The sequence below is a fragment of the Ostrea edulis genome, chromosome 9, assembly GCF_947568905.1.
Source record: "Ostrea edulis chromosome 9, xbOstEdul1.1, whole genome shotgun sequence".
Taxonomy (NCBI): domain Eukaryota; kingdom Metazoa; phylum Mollusca; class Bivalvia; order Ostreida; family Ostreidae; genus Ostrea; species Ostrea edulis.
In genome coordinates, this window is record NC_079172.1 from 5,183,277 (window position 1) to 5,203,276 (window position 20,000).

The 20,000-nt window shown below is 34.1% G+C and overlaps 1 protein-coding gene across 4 annotated transcripts; it reads left to right on the top strand.

Moving 5' to 3' along the window:
• Positions 1–609: 609 nt before the first annotated feature.
• Positions 610–18,921, top strand: LOC125666136 (uncharacterized). Of its 4 annotated transcripts, XM_048899257.2 has the most exons (16): positions 638–670; positions 780–851; positions 4,761–4,825; positions 4,960–5,083; positions 5,208–5,275; positions 7,229–7,315; positions 8,689–8,766; positions 9,156–9,235; positions 10,223–10,310; positions 10,403–10,518; positions 10,613–10,748; positions 10,892–11,035; positions 12,536–14,845; positions 14,979–15,125; positions 15,441–15,518; positions 17,099–18,921. In XM_048899257.2, the coding sequence occupies exons 2-16, from the start codon at positions 814–816 to the stop codon at positions 17,314–17,316; spliced, it is 3,777 nt and encodes a 1,258-aa protein (XP_048755214.1). In that variant the 5' UTR covers positions 638–670; positions 780–813; the 3' UTR covers positions 17,317–18,921. The 4 variants fall into 4 exon arrangements, with proteins under 4 accessions (XP_048755215.1, XP_048755214.1, XP_048755213.1 ...); XM_048899258.2 differs by lacking the exon at positions 780–851 and having other exon boundaries at positions 610–670; XM_048899256.2 differs by lacking the exon at positions 638–670 and having other exon boundaries at positions 690–851.
• The last annotated feature ends 1,079 nt before the right edge of the window (positions 18,922–20,000 follow it).

Here is a 20,000-nt window from a genome sequence, read left to right on the forward strand (position 1 = left end):
ATTGATTTTGTGATTCAAGTTTCAATTAATAAATATACTAAGTAGCAAACAAAATAAATAAATAGAAGAGCCCCCCCCCCCCCTCTTAAAAAAAAAATGAAAATAATGATAATAATAAAACCAGGCAAATTGCACTCAAACGTTTCCCAAAATGTCGCCATAATTATGTACAACTTGATATATTAGGATATGTGAGTTATGGTGTAGCCTATGTATTTTACTGAATTTACCGCATGTTGGAATTCTAAAATTGAGGTACAGGTTCATGTGATTCGCTAATCTATGTTATATATCTCTGGTTATATCATTGCTATAATTGTAGAATTGTCTTGAGAATCGCAAGAAATGTCAAGATTTTATGTAGATCTGATATTCCAGATTTATCTATTTTATGAGATAGTGACTGAGATGAGAGGTCCGTTCCATAGACGGCGCGACGTCACAAACACGATCCTTTTGATATATAGCAACATGTCCAAAACACTACATTCATGTATTGAAAAAACTTAGTAATTTAATGGGGTTACGCCCCATGACTTCGCCCTGGATCCATTGGGGCCTCAGACACCCATTTGTGATTTAGAGAGGGAGGGGGGATTATTTTTGATCGGGATCGGAGTTATCTGTGCACGTGCTAAGACTAGAAATGCCAAATGGCTGCCTGTAACTGGTAAAGTTGACATGATTATTTGTTTATTTGAAACTCATTACTTTTATTAATACTGTTCAATCTGTTGTTTATGAATTTGTTGTCAGTCAGTTACAATGTTTGTTCAAAGATTTTGGGCCTAATGTCTTTGCCAAGTTTGGTCCATGAAATTGGCGGTGTGCCGGGGTCCTATGATACCACGGTATTCGTATTTCAGTAATTTGTTGATGTTTTGTAAATATCTTGTATATATGATTCATAATATGTTGACGGTGCTACCGTTTGAGCGAGCGCAGCTACATGTTTGTATATATTTTGTAACGTTTACCAGGCCCAGACCAAAGACTAGAGTGTTTTTTAAGGTCTTTATTTCAAGGGCCTGGACCTTTCCAAATTGGGGGAAATAGCGACATTTACTTGAAATTGGGGAAAATGTTTCATACAGAGTAGTAGGGAGAAAACCAATCCAGAGTGCATTAAGGTATAACACGCCAGTTTCGAGATAAGATTTCTCCTGTGTACGAGGAACATTTAGTAGAACTTGAGTGCCTAAGTGGGACAGGGTGAACCTACAGTCAGTGAGGAAGACGATAAAATGTATTAAATGTAGTGATGGGCAATCGGGGAAAAAAAATTAATCGATCGGATTAATCGGATGCACCTTTTCGATTGATTAAGCGAAAAATAATCGAATTTTAATGATTTCAAATTTAAGGCATAGATATATTAAATTTATTTTATTTTGTTACCCTAGATATTAAGTTAATTAGAATAAAATCATTAGATTGATTTTATCTTGCATAACATCTCTGTCGGATATTTTTCACTCATATGGAGGTCCGTCTAAAATCATAATTAGAAATTTGAAGTAATAATCCCATACTTTCGATTTTATTTTCCCGGGATAGGGGTAGATATCTCGACTTTTGTTGTTCTTATGAGATCCGGGTTAGAATAGAGCCTCATTATCCCTTGCATGTTGTAAGAGGCAAAATCTCGAGGCCCCGTGTCACAACAGGTGTGGCATGATAAAGATCCCTCCCTGTTCAAAGACTGTAAGTGCCGAGCTTAGGCCTAAATTTTGTAGGCCTTTACCGGCAATGGTGACGTCTCCATACGAGTGAGAGATTCTCATGAGGGATGTTAAACAATATTCAATCATTATTATCATTCAATCTTATCAGATTATTCAGCTTCGTCAGCCATTTTTGATTTTAGATAATTCGCGGCAGGAATATTCGTATTATTAAATATATTACCGATGTCGGCGATTTTCAAAATGACAATCGATTATTCACATCGTTTCAGTTATAGCGACCGACAATCGAAAGTCGGCGACAATCGGTACATCACTAATTAAGTGCTGCTCCTCTTTAAATATGTAAATGAAGGAAATTCAAAATACTATTGAAAGAAATGTTTTAAAGTAATATCCTGGATATGAAACCTACAACCAACGAAATTACATGATATAATAAGAATTCCACATATTTAATTACTCCCTGAATACATTACTTATCACTTACTTAGTTTGTGTATCAGTTGAATTCAGGTGATGAAACAGCGTATGAAAAAAATACTGAGTACATTTACTTATGTACGAGAGTTCTTCAAAGGAAAATAACTCGAACGTATCTCGAAATCGGCGTATTGGACTCCCTCTGACTTTCAATTTGGCCAAAGTTTACTTCATTTAAATAAGCAGAGGTCAGAAAATTAGGTCTACTTCACAATTTTGAAGCAAATATTGTAATCTGTGGGTCTGTGGAGAAGATTTATTAACAATTAGGTTACTCTGCTTATTTTGTTTTCATTGTTTGGGAATTTCAAAGCAAAGATTGGGGAAAATATCTGCTTTTTAGTATTGAGAATGGGGCCTTATTTCGACCCCCTACAGACTTTAAAAACATCCCTGGACTATTTCTACCTACAATAGCTACCTAGGTATTTAAACCTGCTTAAAGTAGCTACTTCTACCTACTTTTATCTGTTTTAAAAATATGAATAAATAATAATTGAGGTGCATCTTTTAAACAGGTCAGTAGTTTTATGTATCATGTGCTTGTGCACGATAAAATTTGGAGTGTAAATTTGAATACTTTAGAGGGTGGAGAATGTAGAGGAAATGTAAACCGGTATATAATTAACAGAAAATTTCCAAAAATAAATAGAATTCAACAATTCTAATGAGAGCTCCAGATAATTTTTGACCACAAAGAGTATAAATTTACCCCCTGATTTTCAAATCAATGAATATTTTGCTTTTCAGAAGAAGTCAAAAGAGTATTTTGTAATTTACTGATTATCTTTGCTGTTTTGCCACTAATACAGAATTGGATCATAATCATGTGACTGGATGTCTGACATATTAAATTTCAATACCTCAATGATAGATTTAAAAATCCCAATAACAGTGAAGAGTTTTAATAAAAAGAACTACAAAGGATTTCCCCCTGTAAATATACAAGTATCAAATAAATGCGTGACTCCGATTCTCGCAAATGCTTTTTAAAAATACTTATTGAGACAATGCTGCTTTGAGCGGCCTTTCAGTAAAAACTTTAAGTCAAAGTTTAACAGAGGAAGTATTGTTTATCTGGTGATATTTTCTGTGCCATGTTTTTAGCAGCATTCATTTGTCCACGATTGATAATACAAGATTTTGTTTTCTGTGATTTTGACCGCACACTACCTCTTTAAGAGAAAAGTATAACAAGTAGGACTATATAGTTGTTTTGAGTTGACTCTTTCAAACTTTCAAGATTGTGATTGTCATCGAATCGTATTTCATAGCGCTTTCATGTATGATCAAACCCTGGGCAAACCTCAATACGCAAGTTCCGAGTTACCCAAGAGTTATTTCCCTTTGTTGAACTCTTTCGCATTTTATGACATATGGTGGGTACACAATGTATACATTATATCGTAGACTGGCATTGTACATAACGATTATGTACGATTAATGTAATAAAAGCGTAACTTTTGTTTATATCAATCACTGGTATGCATATTCTGGCCATATCAAGCATAATTTGTTTGAATAAGATCATCAAATTGGCTATTGAATCATTATTTGTTTCCTCTTCTACATGAGTGACGCTTTTATCAAAGAACGATGGCAATTAACAATATTTGTTTGAGCCATTTTGTTATCCAATACTCATAAACTCACTAAAGTTGCCTTTTCCCTGAGATAGGATAGTCTCAGAAATTCTGGATATCATCTTTTAAGAAATAATACAACGATAGTAATTAGCAAATGTACCCACTGTCATCATATTTTACGTCATAATTTACGGAAGAGTTCGACAAAGGGAAATAACTTTTTGGGAACTCGGAACTTCCGTATTCATATGAATAGATAATTTGTATTTATATTATACTACATGTATCACAAGTATGCATTACTTTGGGAGTGTTAAGCGTATTTAAATTCGCTAATGCGTAATTATACGCATAACTTTCAACTTAATTGCGTATCTGGTCAAATTAAATGAGTATTTACGCTGATACGCACCTTATCTGGAGCTCTGTCTAATACAATGAAATAATATTTATTATTCTGCATAATCATGATAATGTAGAAGAACATAAATTAAGAAAAGTATTGGAAAATGTTTAATTTTCTCTAGTTATAAATTCAAAGACTGTTCTTATTTTACTTTACTTTTTCAGTTGAGACAAGTATTGCATGCAATAGTTGTTTATTATCTAAAAATAACTCGTCGACAAATGTCAGTGTTCATGCGTGACATGTAAAACCAAAATACCTGTGTACTGTAAGACCTGCAGTATCATGGGATGGGAATAAAACGCCAAAACACAAGGTGTATTTTGCCTTTGACAATTTGTTGATGAAGGGCCTGGGGATAGCGAATATGTTGGTAAAATGGGTAGGAAAATCCAGGCCGGCCGGGGCAATTGAAATCCCGATTGCAATTGCAGTATTGTATAAATTGCGCTTAACTTCTTTTAATATCTTTATTTTCTGTGCATTGTTTTCTTTCAGCCATGAATTTACTTTGAACTTCTGTTTCAGTTTATTATTGTGAATCAATAGAAGTAATTAATACATCATTTGTACAATGTCCCTGTATGCAAACATTTTCAGAAATCAGAGATTCTCAAAGATGGAAACAAGAAAACGGAAAACGATGAAAGACACACCCACATTGGGTAAAATATATCTATTGCATTATGAATTATTGTGCAATGACATAATGATCTTTTGAAAACAAAATCTCCAGATTTAGAAAGTCACATATTGGTACAAAGTATTTTTTTTGAACATGTATACTTTACTTTAATAGGTGTTCATGATGTTGTGCTTTGTCCGATTATAATGGGGTCTTGGACAACACTGTGGTGGCCAGGATTTATTAGTAAAAAGGAAAGTGCTAAAGTTGAAGTATCGTTTTGGGATGAGGATTCTGTGTGAGTATTTCTGTGATCTTTGGACCTACTCTGCAATGTTAACCTATTGACATGTATTTTAAATAACGATGGGTATCAATACGTTAACGAGATGATGCTTGATGTGCCTTTTATTTATTTTCAGCATTTCATTAGATATTGATAGGCTAAAAGCTTTTGATAAGGCTTCACCAGTTGTTGCACAGAGTCTAAGTAATTTTAATTTTTCATTCAGCATTAATTATTTTGTTTTTATTGAATGTTTTTACTAACATTTTATTTACTACAGTTTTTTGGTCACCTGAATCACTCTTGTGACCTATTGTTATTGGTCTTGCAATGTGTGTTAACAATTGAACATTTTAAACTCTTTTCAAATTTGGTATGAAGTACAAGAAAGACATACATTGTAAATTTTAGGACTCCAACACCCTTAGGGATGGGGCAAAAGTGCCAAAAATTGACAATTTCTCAAAAATCTTCCACTCAACAATTGCACCTGTGTCAGAAAAACTAATTTATGCATTGTCATATAGAGTGGGAATTTAAGACCTTGATCTATCGAAATTTCATTATCTCCAGGTAGAATTTAATTCTGAATTCAGGACGATGCCAAACTTAGCATATAGTATGTATGTGTAAATTATAAAACATTTCAATGCATGTAGAATTCTTGAAAAAATGTCACTGTCACTCATTTGAAATTTGTTATATACATATATATATATATATATATATATAAAATGTCTAGAAAACCATTATAACAAATCACAAGTTGTGGATCCAAGAGAATTCAAATGAAATGTAGTTGGAAATTGTGAAATTTAATGCTACTAGTTTTAGGGGTCAGTCCCTAAATAAGGGGCTAGATGGTGTCAAAAGTCAGTGCTTTTTGGGGGGCCTGATTTAGGGTCAAATATCGGCCCAATCCAAAAATTTCTTGACATTTTCCCCAAATCTGACCTAAAAATTCCCATTCGTAAATTCAAAAAAAAAAAATTTGTTTTGACGCTAATTTTCCCAATTGTAAGGGCCCCAGTCCCAAATAAAATACAGAAGAAAAAACCCACCAAAAGTATTTTGTACTTTAGTAAGTACTCAAGTTTCAAAAACTTGATATAATTTTGTAAGCATTATTGATGCAAGTTGCTTTTAAGCACAACTAAGCAGGATGCAACAACTAAGTATTTACTGGTTCAATACTGATCCCATTGGTGCAAACATATTACACATTTATCTATCACTGAACCCTATCCTTTTGAAAACATTTGAGTCAAGTCAAATTTTGAAAGGGTTTGGCAGGGACTATATTTTATGGCGGAATGATTCACTAATCAAAATGTTCTAAATCTGCATGATATTACAATTTCTGTTTCATCCAATGTATTGTCTGTTTTATACTGCCATATACATGTATTTCAGTTCTCTGATTTATGATACAGGTAGTTGAGACTTGGAACAAGTTCAAATGTTGTAATTTATTAACTTGGTTGATAATATTTTTGCAAACAGATTTTTTTTTTATTAACAGAACACCGATTCTTGAAAAAGTTCTAATTAATTTACTCGAAATTTTGTATAAAAATTCAGTATTTTTGCTGATAATTCAAAAATTTGATCTCCAACCCCAACTTTTTAAAATTCTATTCTAAATTGTAAGACCAGACCTTGAATATTATGTAAAATTTCAGAAGTTGACATTACTCCTACTTTGTTCTTTTAAACTCTCAATTTTGATATCATGAAGTTTTTCGTATATTAAGTGCAAAAGGTCATCATTTACGTCTATTAATAGTATTAAATTTTTTTTTATTTTTTATTTTTTTTTATATCTTTTATCTGTAGTGTTAGAAGACATGATTATGTATATATTTTATACAATGATTGATTTGTGTAGCTTATGTTGTGTTGACACCAACAGACAAATAAAGTATAATATTGAATAAATTTTAAGTGCAAAAAGGTTGTGTTTAGAGCACTGTAGCTCAATAACAAACATTGTGACCCCAGTTTTTCATTTTGATTTCCTAATTCTCCTTCAATGTAGAAATAAAAAAATAAAATTGACATTACTCCAAATCTCAGATGTGAACCTCTTGAAGAGCCAATATTTTTATTTTTTAAATAGATAATATCTTGTCTTTAAAATGAGAATACTTATTTCAGAAAAACTTACTAAAAGACCAGAACTGGAGAAATATAAAAGAGACCTTGAAATTGCTGATAGATCAAAGAGCATTAATTTGTCTACAGGTAAGTAATTATGCATATTAGTAAGACATAAATTCATGTTTATAAAGCATACACTAAGTGAAATCACTAAGGTATAATTATTAATTAATTTATACATGGATAAATTTGCTTATAGAAAATAATGTTTTTGATACGATTGAAAGCAGTTTGCTTATTAGCTCACCTGAGCCGAAAGCTCATTAGAGCTTTTCTGATCACTGTCTATCTGTTATCTTTTCACATTTGTATCTTCTTCTCTAGAATAACTGAGCCAATTATAATCAAATTTAGTACAAATCATCTGAGGGTGAAGGGGATTAAAGGTTGTTTAAATGAAGGGTCATGCCCCTCCATTGTGAGATATCAAGAAATGCCAAGATGTAAAAGATCTTTTAAGAACCACTGGGCCAGAAAAATTGAAATTTACATGATAGCTTCCTGACATAAAGTAGTCTAGATTTAATTTTGGTCACATCATTGACCCCAGGGGTAGCAGTCTGAGAATTTAACTTTTTAAATGGCATAGGCAATAGGTCTAGATGTCTTTTTGATGTGGCATAAACCATTGGCATTTGGCATAGACTTACCAAAATTTTACGACAAAAATAACACATATATCGAGAGAAAATAGTTATTAACAAACTTTCTTTTGTTTTATTCAACTTCATACTCCATTTCCAATTCTACATTTAATCTATTTTCTTTTTTCTTTTATAATTAATCATAATCACTGTCCAGAAAATATTTTAACTGCGGAATCATATACATGCCATTTGACCTTCACCTCAAAAAGTCGAACGTATATTATTTTGTTTTGACATTCTTGCAATACTTGAATATTTGGGATGTAAGAAAAATAGGATAACTCTAGTCATATTGTTGAGGAAAATTTTAGTTTAAAAATCGATCCCAATAAAATTTGTCAATGCTGATTTTAAAAAAAGCATTGACATTTAAAGACATACGAATCGTATGTTGAAAAATTTGTCTAGAGCACTAGTCATAATCTTCAAACCACTTAGACACTCAAGTCGTATACTCTAAAATTAACAGAGTGAAATCCAGGTCACAAAAATAGATTTTGACAATTTTAAGGGAAAATATTTATCTTAAGTGCATTATCTCACACACGTATCATAATTATTCCTTTGTTTCTTAGAATTTGGCATAGACAATTCGGGATATCTTATTTGCACATGGCATGGCCCGACCTCATTTGGCATAGCCGCGGTCTATCTGTCTACCATTAAATTCTCAGACTGGGGTAGGGTGGAGCCATTTTATGGAATCAAGATTTTGCTTGCAAATATATAGGAGAAAATCTATAAAGTCTTCAGAAGAATGAATAGCAGGGACAAGGTGAGCTTTATGGGTTATGGGGTTTTTGTTTGAAGGGAATCCAGCGAAACAAGAAAAACTAGGCCCTAAGGAAGATGTACCAGGACTTAGTGAGGATATGGTGTCTGAACTCAGTAAGTATTTATCAGTACCTGGTCAGTGTATACTGTAAACCAACTTTTAATCGCAACAACTTTATTTTGCGATTTATTAGCGATAAACTCGTTCGCAGTGAATAATTTTTGCAACTGAGAAAAACTTGGAACAAATACTAGAGACATTAAAAGAACTGGTTCATTGCTAGAAATATTCACGATGGTAAGGTTCTTGCAAAAATTTCTCGCACACAAATAAAAGTTGGTTTTAAGCTAATCTGTACAACACCCCCCCCACCCCCCACCCCCCAGAACTCTACACAATCTCATCTTGATTAATTATCTATAAATTATCTTTCAAGTATCTTTGTGTTTACTTTTGAAACAAAATATGTATTGAAGTATTGATATATTTAACTTTACTACAGGAAATACAGGTATTGTTTCGGGGGCAGAAATTCCTTATATCAAAGGAATAATGGTCTCTGGACTGGAGAAAAGATGTGTGGTAAGAATTTTAATAATTATTTAGATAACAAGTGATACTAAATACTAAAGGAAACCAAGATTCTTCTCATATTTTTTAGTCACGCGAGTCCCTCATCATCCGTTAACAATTCTACAGTCTTCTTCTCGAAAACTTCAAGGCCAATTGGTCTGCGTTTGTCATCGTGCACTAACAATTGAAATATTTTTAACTTCTTGATAACTACCATTCAGATTTCATATGAAGCATCATTGGAACAAGGGGGACATAAATAAATTTTCAGGATACCTGCACCCCTTGGGCCTTAAGCAGGGCAAAAACGGCAAAACATTTACCAGTTTTTTTTTAAATCTTCTCTACAACTGCATATCTCAAGAAAAACTAAATGCATGGTGATGTAGAGCAGGAAGGCCTCTACAAAAATTGTATATTTTATTCCCGTGGGGATCTGGGTTAGAATTGGTCCTCAGTACCCCTTGCTTGTCATAAGAGGGGGATTAAATGAGGCGGTCCTTCGGATGATATCACAAAAACTGAAGCCTGATGTCACAGCAAGTGTGGCACGATAAAAAACCCTCACTGCTCAATGGCCATAAGTGCCGAGCATAGGCCTAAATTTTGCAGCCCTTCACTGGTAGTGGTGACGTCTTCATTTGAGTGAAATATTCTCGAGAAGGACGTAAAACAATATTCAATCAATCATGGTCCCCGGGTAGAGAATCTTGACTCCAGGGTGGGGTTAAACTTGATTTATATATATATATATATATATATATATATATAATGTGTATAGATTATGTAAAACATTTAATTAATATCTTTTTTAATGCTATTGAAACTAAATAGATATTTAAAAGGAGTAGGTAGTCCCTTACCAAAATTGTAAATTTCATGATCCTAGGGGGTTAGACTCCATATTGAGGCTTATATGCAAATTTGAGACTCCCTGTATCATGGGCTATGATACTCAGGTGACTGTTAATGCCTGTGTACCTCTCTTTTTTTCAGAATGAAGTGAAGTCATTTGCTTTTGAACATGGTGTCAAATTTCATCATCTTTTCAACGACTCTGTAAGCCATGTCATTGTTAGGTCAAGTAAGTTCTTTAATCACTTCTCCCTTGAACACTTGAGCTTATTCGAAGGAAGTGTAAATGTTTCGAACTACTCCTATTTACATATCTTACAGGTGGACGTGTTTGTGATAGAACAATGAAGTATTTCTTTGGATTAGCAAATCATTGCTGGATACTTGATTATAGTTGGATAAAACAAAGTATTCAGAAAGGGTTTTTTCTGCCAGAAGTAAGTACACATACATGTACCTTATTATGGTATTGCTGTGGAGTTCCATTTTACCTTTTGCCAAACTTCAATTAATTGTACAATGATTACATAGGGTGATTTTGAGATAATTGGCGACAACACCATCGGCATCAACTATGGGCCAAAACTGTCCAGAGAAATGCAGAATCCAATCCTAAAAAATCATCAGATATATGTTGATGTAAAGAAATGCGAAACAGTGGACCCAGGTTTGTTGTTTATAACATCTAATGATAAGGACAAATATTTATGAATGTGCAAGTGTTATGGCTTTAATAAAGACAACAATTATATGGATATATAGTCTATTCTATAATTTTAAGTTTGTGTTTTCTGTTCTTTGTTAATTAAGCATGCCTGAAGTATCTTGTGGAAGCATGTGGAGGCCTTTTGATATCATCTGCAAAAGAATTCCAGAATAATGCAATGAGGAAAGTAATTTTGACTTGTTTTTCCGATGATGATGTCAGTAAGGAGGATTCAAAGAAATTTAAAGGTAAAGTTATTCATTTCAAGCCTTTTTACTTGTGTGTATATATATATAGATATTGGCCAATCATTAACATTTTTGATTTGGAGCATCTCTAGGATAAGAGGGATATAAATTGTGAAATTTATGACAATACCTCCCCCAGGGCCTCATGGGTGGGCAAAATATCATAAGAAAAAGGTCAAATTTTCAAAAATATTCTTCTCTACACTTACACATGTGGGAGAAAAACTAAATGCATGGTTATGATATCCATGAAACATTCTACTTGAATTGTGAAATCCATGGCCCAGGTGAGCGGTTTAGGCCCAATATGACCATAAAATCAAAATGCATTAAATCTTAGAAAATCTTCCTTCTCTACTGCCATAAATATATTTGAGAAAAATTAAATGCATGATTATGATGTTGATGTAGCTATCTGCCTAAATTGTGAAATTTGTGGCTCCTGGGTCAGGGTTCAAGTCCTAGGGCAGGACCAATATAGCCATATAGTGAAAATTTATGAAACAATAGAAAATCTCTACTGTGATATAGATATATGGGAAAAGCTAAATGCATGACTTTGATGATGTTCATGAACTTCTCTACTAAATTGCAAAATTGATTTCATAGCTCCTGCATCAGGAGTTCAGGCCCTTATGCAGGGCCAGTATGGTGACAAAATAAAAGTGTATAATTTTTTTTTTTTTTTTAGCTCTGATGAGCTTTTCTGATCACATTTTGTCCATTGTCTGCAAACTTTTTATATTTTTGACTTCTTCTGAAGAACCACTGGGCCAATTTCAACCAAACTTGCCACAAAGCATCCTTGGGTGAAGGGCTTTCAAGTTTGTTCAAATGAAGGGCAATGTCCCTCTCAAAGGGGAGATAATCACAAAAATAAAAAATAGGGTGGGTCATTTAAAAAATTTCTTCTCAAGAACCACTGGGCCAGAAGAGCTGAAATTTACATGAAAGCTTTCTGACATATTTCAGATATGACTATGTTCAGATCATGACTCCCAGGGGTAGGATAGGGCCACAAGAGGGGATCAAAGTTTTGCATACAAACATATAGGGAAAATCTTTTAAAAAAAATCTTCTCAAAAACTACTGGGCCAGGAAAGTGAACATTTACATGAAAGCTTCCTGACATAGTGCAGATTCAATTTTGTAAAAATCATGGCCCCCGGAGGTAGGATGGGGATACAAGGGAGGATTGAAGTTTTGCATACACATATAAGGATTTTTTTTTAAAAAAAATATTCATCTCAAAAACTGCTGTGCCAGGAAAGTTGAAATTTACATGATATAAATTAAAAGCATGATTATGATGTTCATAATGTCCTTTTCCTAAATTGCGAAATTCATGGGTCAGGGTTTGTTTTGGGTTTTTTGAGGGGGGTGTGTCAAAATGATTTTTATGTTTCAACCTTCCATTTGTTCTTCTGTAAATGAATAGAAAGTGTGTGCATATTTTATGTTTGGCATAGTTAAGAGAATTTTTTGTGTTCTTACATATAGATTTGCATTTTGAGACTGGAGTTCAGACAGTAAGTCGGGAGTGGCTGTTCGATTCTCTATCATCTTCTCATGCCAAATCTTTGTGTAACTATCTGATATATGAAAAAGACAGTGATAGTGAAAAAGACAGTGATAGTGAAGAAGAGGAGACATCATCAGAGGAAGATGATGATAGAAAGGATTCAGGCTATGATATTTTAAAATTAGATAATCATTCATTTGATGATGATGACAGTGATGGATCTTATGATTTTGATGACAGTGACAAGTCTGTTGATTTTGATGACAGTGATGAATCTGATGATTTTGATGACAGTGATGAATCTGATGATTTTGATGACAGTGATGATTTTGATGACAGTGATGAATCTTATGATTTTGATGACAGTGATGAATCTTATGATTTTGATGACAGTGATGAATCTGATGAGGAAGATGGTAGTGATAGGAATGATTCAGAAGATAAAATTCTAGAATCGGATGATTCAACTGTATCGGAAATCATTCCAATTATTTCTCAAGGAAATAACGAATCAAAGCTCAGTGGCATGTCTCATGATTCTGAAGTCAGACTTCAAGTTCCAAAACAAAATGCAGTCAAAGTGCAAGAATCAAACAACAAGGAAGACGGTAGAGTGTGGGATAAAGTCCATTTTTGTCTGTATTGTCAAAAAAGTTTCACAAATATTACTAAACATTATCTAGGCCCACATAAGGAGGAAGTAGAGGTTCAGAGAATCCTTGCCATGAAGTTACAGACTGAGGAAAGAAAATTAGCACTACTTAAACTCAGAAACACTGGTGACTATACCCACAACATGGAAGTGTTGCAGAGTGGCACAGGGATACTTATAACTTGGTCACGCAGAGATGAAGCATTGTCTGCTCAAAGTTACCTGCCATGTGAGGACTGTCTTGCCTTTTTTGTTGATAAAAATTTATGGAGACATAGAAAAGTTTGCCCTCTGAGGAAAAGCAACTCAACATCTAATAAAAAATTGAAGTCTCGTGCATCTCTTCTTCTACCAAGTTCTGTTGATATTGGCAGAGGATTGAAGGATAATGTTATAGGCCACATGCAGTGCGATGAAGTTACAATAGCTGCCAGGAATGACCCCATGATCATTCGGATAGGTGAAAAACTATACCAAAAACATGGACATTTACCTCATCTCTATGTCCATATCAGTCAGAAAATGAGAGAATTAGGGAGATTCCTTGTTACAGTCAGAAAGATAGACTCGGAGACAAATAATATGTCAGAACTCCTCATTCCCAGGAAATTTCCTGTTGCAATTAAAGCCACTCGTGCCCTTTGTGGCTACAAGGAAAATGAAAACAAGTACAGTAACCCTTCCTTGGCATTGAAATTAGGCCATCTGCTTAAAAAATGCTGCACTGTAAAGAAAGCTATTTCCTTAGTTTCTGGGGATAGATCAGCTGTACAAGATGCCCATGATTTTCATTCTTTGTGTGAAAGTGAATGGAATGAAGACATATCGAATGCAGCATTGGAAACGCTGAGCACTAAGAAAAAAGAGAAAGGAAACATTTTACCTTTGACAGAAGACATCAAGAAACTTCAGAGCTTCTTGAAAGGAAAATTGACTAGTTTAGTTAAAGAACTAGAAAAACAGTTTGCAAAATCAAAATGGGATGAACTCAATCAAGTGACACTGGCAAGTGTCGTACTATTTAACAGAAGAAGAGGTGGGGAAACGGAGAGAATCACGGTGAAATGTTATTTAGATTCTAAATCCAAATGCTCTTTACGAGATTCACTGAAAGATATTGAGGAATCTCTATCACCAGTGGAAAAAATGATGTGCTCCATGTTCCAGCGGATAGAGATAAGAGGCAAAAGAGGCCGAACAGTTCCAGTTCTTCTTCCTCCAAATATAGTGGAAAACATTGAATTCTTGCTGAAGTTAAGAAATGATGCAGGGGTACACAAGGAGAATGAATACCTCTTTCCAAGATCAACATTCGATTCAAAAAATCCAGTACGAAGTGCAGATTGCTTAAGAAAATTTTCAAAAGAAGCTGATCTTGCTTTTCCAGAAAATATAACAAGCACCAAATTAAGGAAACATGTTGCAACAATTTCACAGATTCTGAATCTTACCAAGTCTGATTTAGAAAATATGGCAAATTTTCTTGGGCATGACATTGAAGTACATCGGTCGTTCTATCGTCTTCCACAAGAGACTCTCCAGATAGCAAGAATGGGCAGGCTGCTTACTGCATTTGATAATGGAACAATAGGACAGTACAGTGGGAAGCGACTTGAGGAAATTGCTGTGTTTGAAGGTTAGTTTGATATTTTTACAGGCTAACAATAGGTTATACTTTATACATCAGACGTTTAAATCTGGAAAGACACTGTATGTTTTAGATAATTAAAATGCATGTGAACAATATCAATTTTATGTTGTTTATACAGATTTAGAATCTGATGGTGAGAAAGAAGATGATGAAACACAGTCTCGGAATGGTGGAACACAGTCTCGAACACAGTCTCGGAATGGTGGAACACAGTCTCGGAATGGTAGAACACCGTCTCGGAATGGTGGAACACAGTCTCTTGAAGGTGAGATTTTTATTAAGTTTGAGCATTGTTAATTTTTAGTAATCTTATGACAGATTACAAAACAAGAATATTGTTTGTGATTGAAATTGATTGCTGTTGATGTATATAAGTTGAAACTGGAATTTTAGCGTGGTATTTTGAAACTATTAATGCAAGGTGAAGATAACGAACAGTGATCAATCTCATAACTCCTATAAGCAATACAAAATAGATAGTTGGGCAACACGGACCCCTGGACACACCAGAGGTGGGATCAGGTGTCTAGGAGGAGTAAGCATACTAATATCATTAATTCTTTAAATTCATTTTTTACAGATACTAGTGTTACAGTAAGTGCTGACAAGGGACATCGAGGAGGCAAATTTTCTTGCAAACAGAAGAATGATAAGAGAGGTAAATTGATTAATTATGTCTCTCTTTCATTGGGAGACATATTTCTTTGTATTTTCCGTCTTTCTGTCACAAAATCTTGTAAACACTTCCCCTCCTATACGGGTTACCAGATAGATTTGAAACTTTGTACAATGCTTCATTGTCATTTGTAGATGTGCATATTGTAGGGACAGGAGGATCCATTTATTTTCTAAAAGTTATAGTGGATCTAAGAGGGATGGAGGATATTAAAATAGCTTGTGAATGCTTTTCCTGCTATATGGCTTATCCGATAGACTTGAAATTTTGTACAATACCCCAGTGCCATTTGCGGATGTGCATTTTGTAGGGACAGGAGGGTTTAATTGGTTTTCTTAATGTCATAGTGGATCTGAGGGGTGTAGGGTATAAAATAGTTTGTGAGCACTTTTCCTATGTCGTTATGGGAGTTCATAATGTCTATGTTTCTGCTCGTGCTTTCTCCTCCATACCGTGCAGTGCATTAAGGGGAGGAGGTTTCATTTGGATCACTTCCAATTTGGGAGCGGAGGAGACATTAGTTTCATAAAAACAATCTCTAGTTAATAAACATTTTGTTTGCAAATGAGACTAAATTATAACTATATTTAAAACAAAGAAACTTGTTAACAGATAGTTGGCATGATGTGCAGTGTAGTTTTAATTTCACTTCCAAATGTGACTCAAACCCAAGGCCCTCAGAATTTCATGCTAGCGTTATAGATTGTATGTAATGATAATCCAGCAAATGAAGTTTTGGGTTGAACTGGTACCATCTGTCTGTCCATAGACATGTATTGTCCGGTGTATATCTTTAAAACTTGTGAACAGTTTCAGACTATGTGCATTATTCCATAAATCATAATTATACAAATGACTCGAGATAACTCGAAGTTCAAGGGACCTTGAAAAAAACATCAAGAGATCGAAATTTTAATCAAATTCAGAAATAAAAAGGTATGACCATTATGGTAAAGATTTTATAGCAACCGTAGTGCAAATTTACATCGTGGAATTGTTTTGACATGTTGCCCTTCACATTTTATTTCAACTTAATCTTGCATACATAAAAATATTTTTTAAAGTTTATGTATTTGTTTGCTTTTCTCAAATTAAGATAAATGTACATGCATTTACAAGACGAAACTTCTCGTAATATTTTATTCAGTTCTTATCCCGTGTGGATCCAGGTTAGAATAGGTCCTCTTTACCCCTTTGCTTGTCGTAATAGGCGACTAAATGGAATGGTCCTTTGAATGAGACCGCAAAAGCCATGGGCCCATGTCAAAGAAGGTGTGGCATGATAAAGATCCTATCCTGCTCGAAGGCTTTAAACGCCGAGCATAGGCCTAAATTTTGCAGCCCTTCACCGGAAATGGTGACATCTCCATATGAGTGAAATATTCTCGAGCAGGATGTTAAACAATATGCAATCAATGATACGGTTCTTGAAGGATAATCTCACTTGTCGAACACCTAACATAAAACTCTTATCTTTTAAAATTTTATAAAGCCCATTACTTCAGTGCAGCATGTACAAGAAATGTTCAGATTAACATTAATTTTATTTTTTTTTTTTACAGAAAAGGTCTACCTTTCTCAGCAGGAGAAATCGTTACTTAGACAATTTTTCACGACAAACATAGTGCAAAAAAAAGAATTGAAGAAGACCGACTGTGAAAAGTTTATTGAAAAGAACCCAAATCTGCAAAGACTAGGATGGAGGAAAATTAAAAACACGATTCATAATTGGATAACCGAAGAAAAAAAGAAGATCGAAAGTTTGTTGAAAAAAAAGTAGATTTTCTGTTTTCATCAACATGATCGATTTCTGGACATGATGGTCAAATGTTGACTAAGCCACTCAAATGACTTAATTACAATTTACAGTTTTTATACACCTATCTTTAGACATATTATGGTACAGCAATATCTGTCCGTCTGTTAGTGGTTTTCTGTTTCTAATTTCATTTCTTTGTCATGTATCAAGCTGAAACTTGCTATGTAGCTTCGTTGTAGATCATTCTATATCGTACTGCAATTTTGATCCATTTTGACTTCTCGTGCATTTTTACCTCTCCCCAGGGGGCAGGGCAAAAACTTCCCAAAATTGACCAATTTTTAAAAATCTTCTTCTCTACAACTGCACATGTGTAAGAAAAACTAAATGCCTAGTGATGTAGAGCAGGAAAGCCTCCACCAAAATTGTAAATTTCATGATCCCCAGGGTAGGAGTTTTGACCTGTGAGTGGGGCCAAACTTACTATATAGTGTTTATGTGTAAAACACTTAGATAACATCTTCTTTAGTGTTATTGATACTAAATTGAAACGAAATGGATATTTAGAAAGAGGAGGTAGTCCTTTACCAAAATTGTAAATTTGATGATCTCCGGGATAGGGGTTCTGACCCCAGGGTGGGACCAAACTTAGTATACAGTATTTATCTGTAAGTTTGCTGATGCTGTATAAAATCTAAATGCATACTTAGGAATAGCAGAAAAGGATGTACAAAAAATGGTAATTTTACACATCTTGTTTTATACTGTTGCTGAACATTAGAATTTAGCTTAGATATTCAGAACAGGAATTTTTTTTTTCTAGATTCCACAGCCCTTGGGAGTAGTGATACTTTTTTTCTAGTATTCAGGTGACCTATAAGGCCTGTAGGCCTCTTGTTGAAAAAATTACAGGATATTGAACTTAATCACCTTCAAGGAATTATTGCATAGAGAGTACATGATTTGTCTTTTATTTTTCCTTCTACAGTTAAGTTTTTAAGTGAGGACCTTATTTTACAGAGTATTTGTATGGGTATGGAAGATGTGCATGTGGCAAGGATTTTGATTTTCTTCTTAGTGGAAATATGTGGTTTTCTTATGTTAATACTTCCTTCAGTTTATCTGTTTTGTAAAAACATAGTAACTTGTATTTTTTTTAGGTCACCTGAGTCACTCAGGTGATCTATTGCTATTGGTCTGTGTCCGTCGTGTAAATCACTTAAATAACATCTTCTTTAGTGCTATTGATATTAAATTGAAATTAAGTGGATAATTAGAAAGAGCAGAAACTGTTTGATGAAGCCAGGGGTAGGGGTTTTGGTATCAGGATGGGCACAAAATGGTCAGTTATTAAATGTGTGAACAATGATTATTATTTTTTTTTATTTCTTCTTGATAACTACTATTTCAATTCTTTTCAAATTTGGTATGAAGCATCTTTGGGACAAGGGGGACATAAACTGTAAATTTCGGGATTGGGTTCTACCAAAATTGTAAATTTCATGACCCCCCTGGTTAGGGGTTCTGAACCCAGGACAGGGTCAAACTTACTATATATACTACTGTTGTGTAAGTCCCACTATGATGTATTCTGTTAATTTTACAAATAAAATTCTGTGTGTAGTATAGTTGTTTTCTTTTTCCTACGAAACTTTGAAGGTGCCCAGAGTCATCCAAGTGTGACAACAGCTAGGGAAAGGTCTATTAATTGATATGATGAGTATATTATATGTATTCACATCTGGTAGAACATCTGGATTTTCCTTATTTGGATGTCGATCTCATCCATTTATAATGAAAGGATCTGCTGAGCTCACACTTCTTTGTAATGTAAACAAGGCTTGTGTCATGTTTTTTAATTTACATTATGTTTAATATCCTAGTAAATGTTTTATTCAAAGCAGTGTTTTTTTAAAGTTTACAAGTTAATTCTTAATAGTTAAACAGTTTTGAGTGTTTGTTAGTCATCTCATTTTGTTTTAGACGTCTTTTTTTTTCATCAAGCAATCTACTGTATACATGTTGACAATACATAACAAGGAATTGTGAGCTCTGTATCTCAGTAACTGACATTCAAATTTTTACTGCCTGTTAAAAATACCTTATTTAAGCATTGTAAACATTAGAAATGTGGAAATGAAAATGGTTTGTAAGTTATAGAAAGTGTGTATGTGTACCTCGGTAGATATGTGTAGGTTATATAAAGTGTGTATGTGTACCTCGGTAGAGGGTGTGTAGGTTATATATAGTGTGTATGTGTACCTCGGTAGAGGGTGTGTAGGTTATATATAGTGTGTGTGTGTACCTCGGTAGAGGGTGTGTATGTTATATAAAGTGTGTATGTGTACCTCGGTAGAGGGTGTGTATGTTATGTAAAGTGTGTATGTGTACCTCGGTAGAGGGTGTGTATGTTATATATAGTGTGTATGTGTACCTCGGTAGAGGGTGTGTATGTTATATAAAGTGTGTATGTGTACCTCGGTAGATATGTGTAGGTTATATATAGTGTGTATGTGTACCTCGGTAGAGGGTGTGTATGTTATATAAAGTGTGTATGTGTACCTCGGTAGAGGATGTGTATGTTATATATAGTGTATATGTGTACCTCGATAGATGGTGGGTTGGTTATAGAAAGTGTGTACCTCGGAAAGGGTGTTGCTAAAACGTGGAACGGAACAGAATTTAAAAATTAGAATGATTAATGT

Coding starts and splice junctions, on each gene's coding strand:
- LOC125666136 (XM_048899257.2), top strand. CDS start 814: ATGAAATTGGCGGTGTGCCGGGGTCCTATGATACCACG. Junction 5,084..5,207: donor TTTTGGGATGAGGATTCTGT/GTGAGTATTTCT, acceptor ATTTATTTTCAG/CATTTCATTAGATATTGATA. Junction 14,846..14,978: donor GGAAATTGCTGTGTTTGAAG/GTTAGTTTGATA, acceptor TTGTTTATACAG/ATTTAGAATCTGATGGTGAG.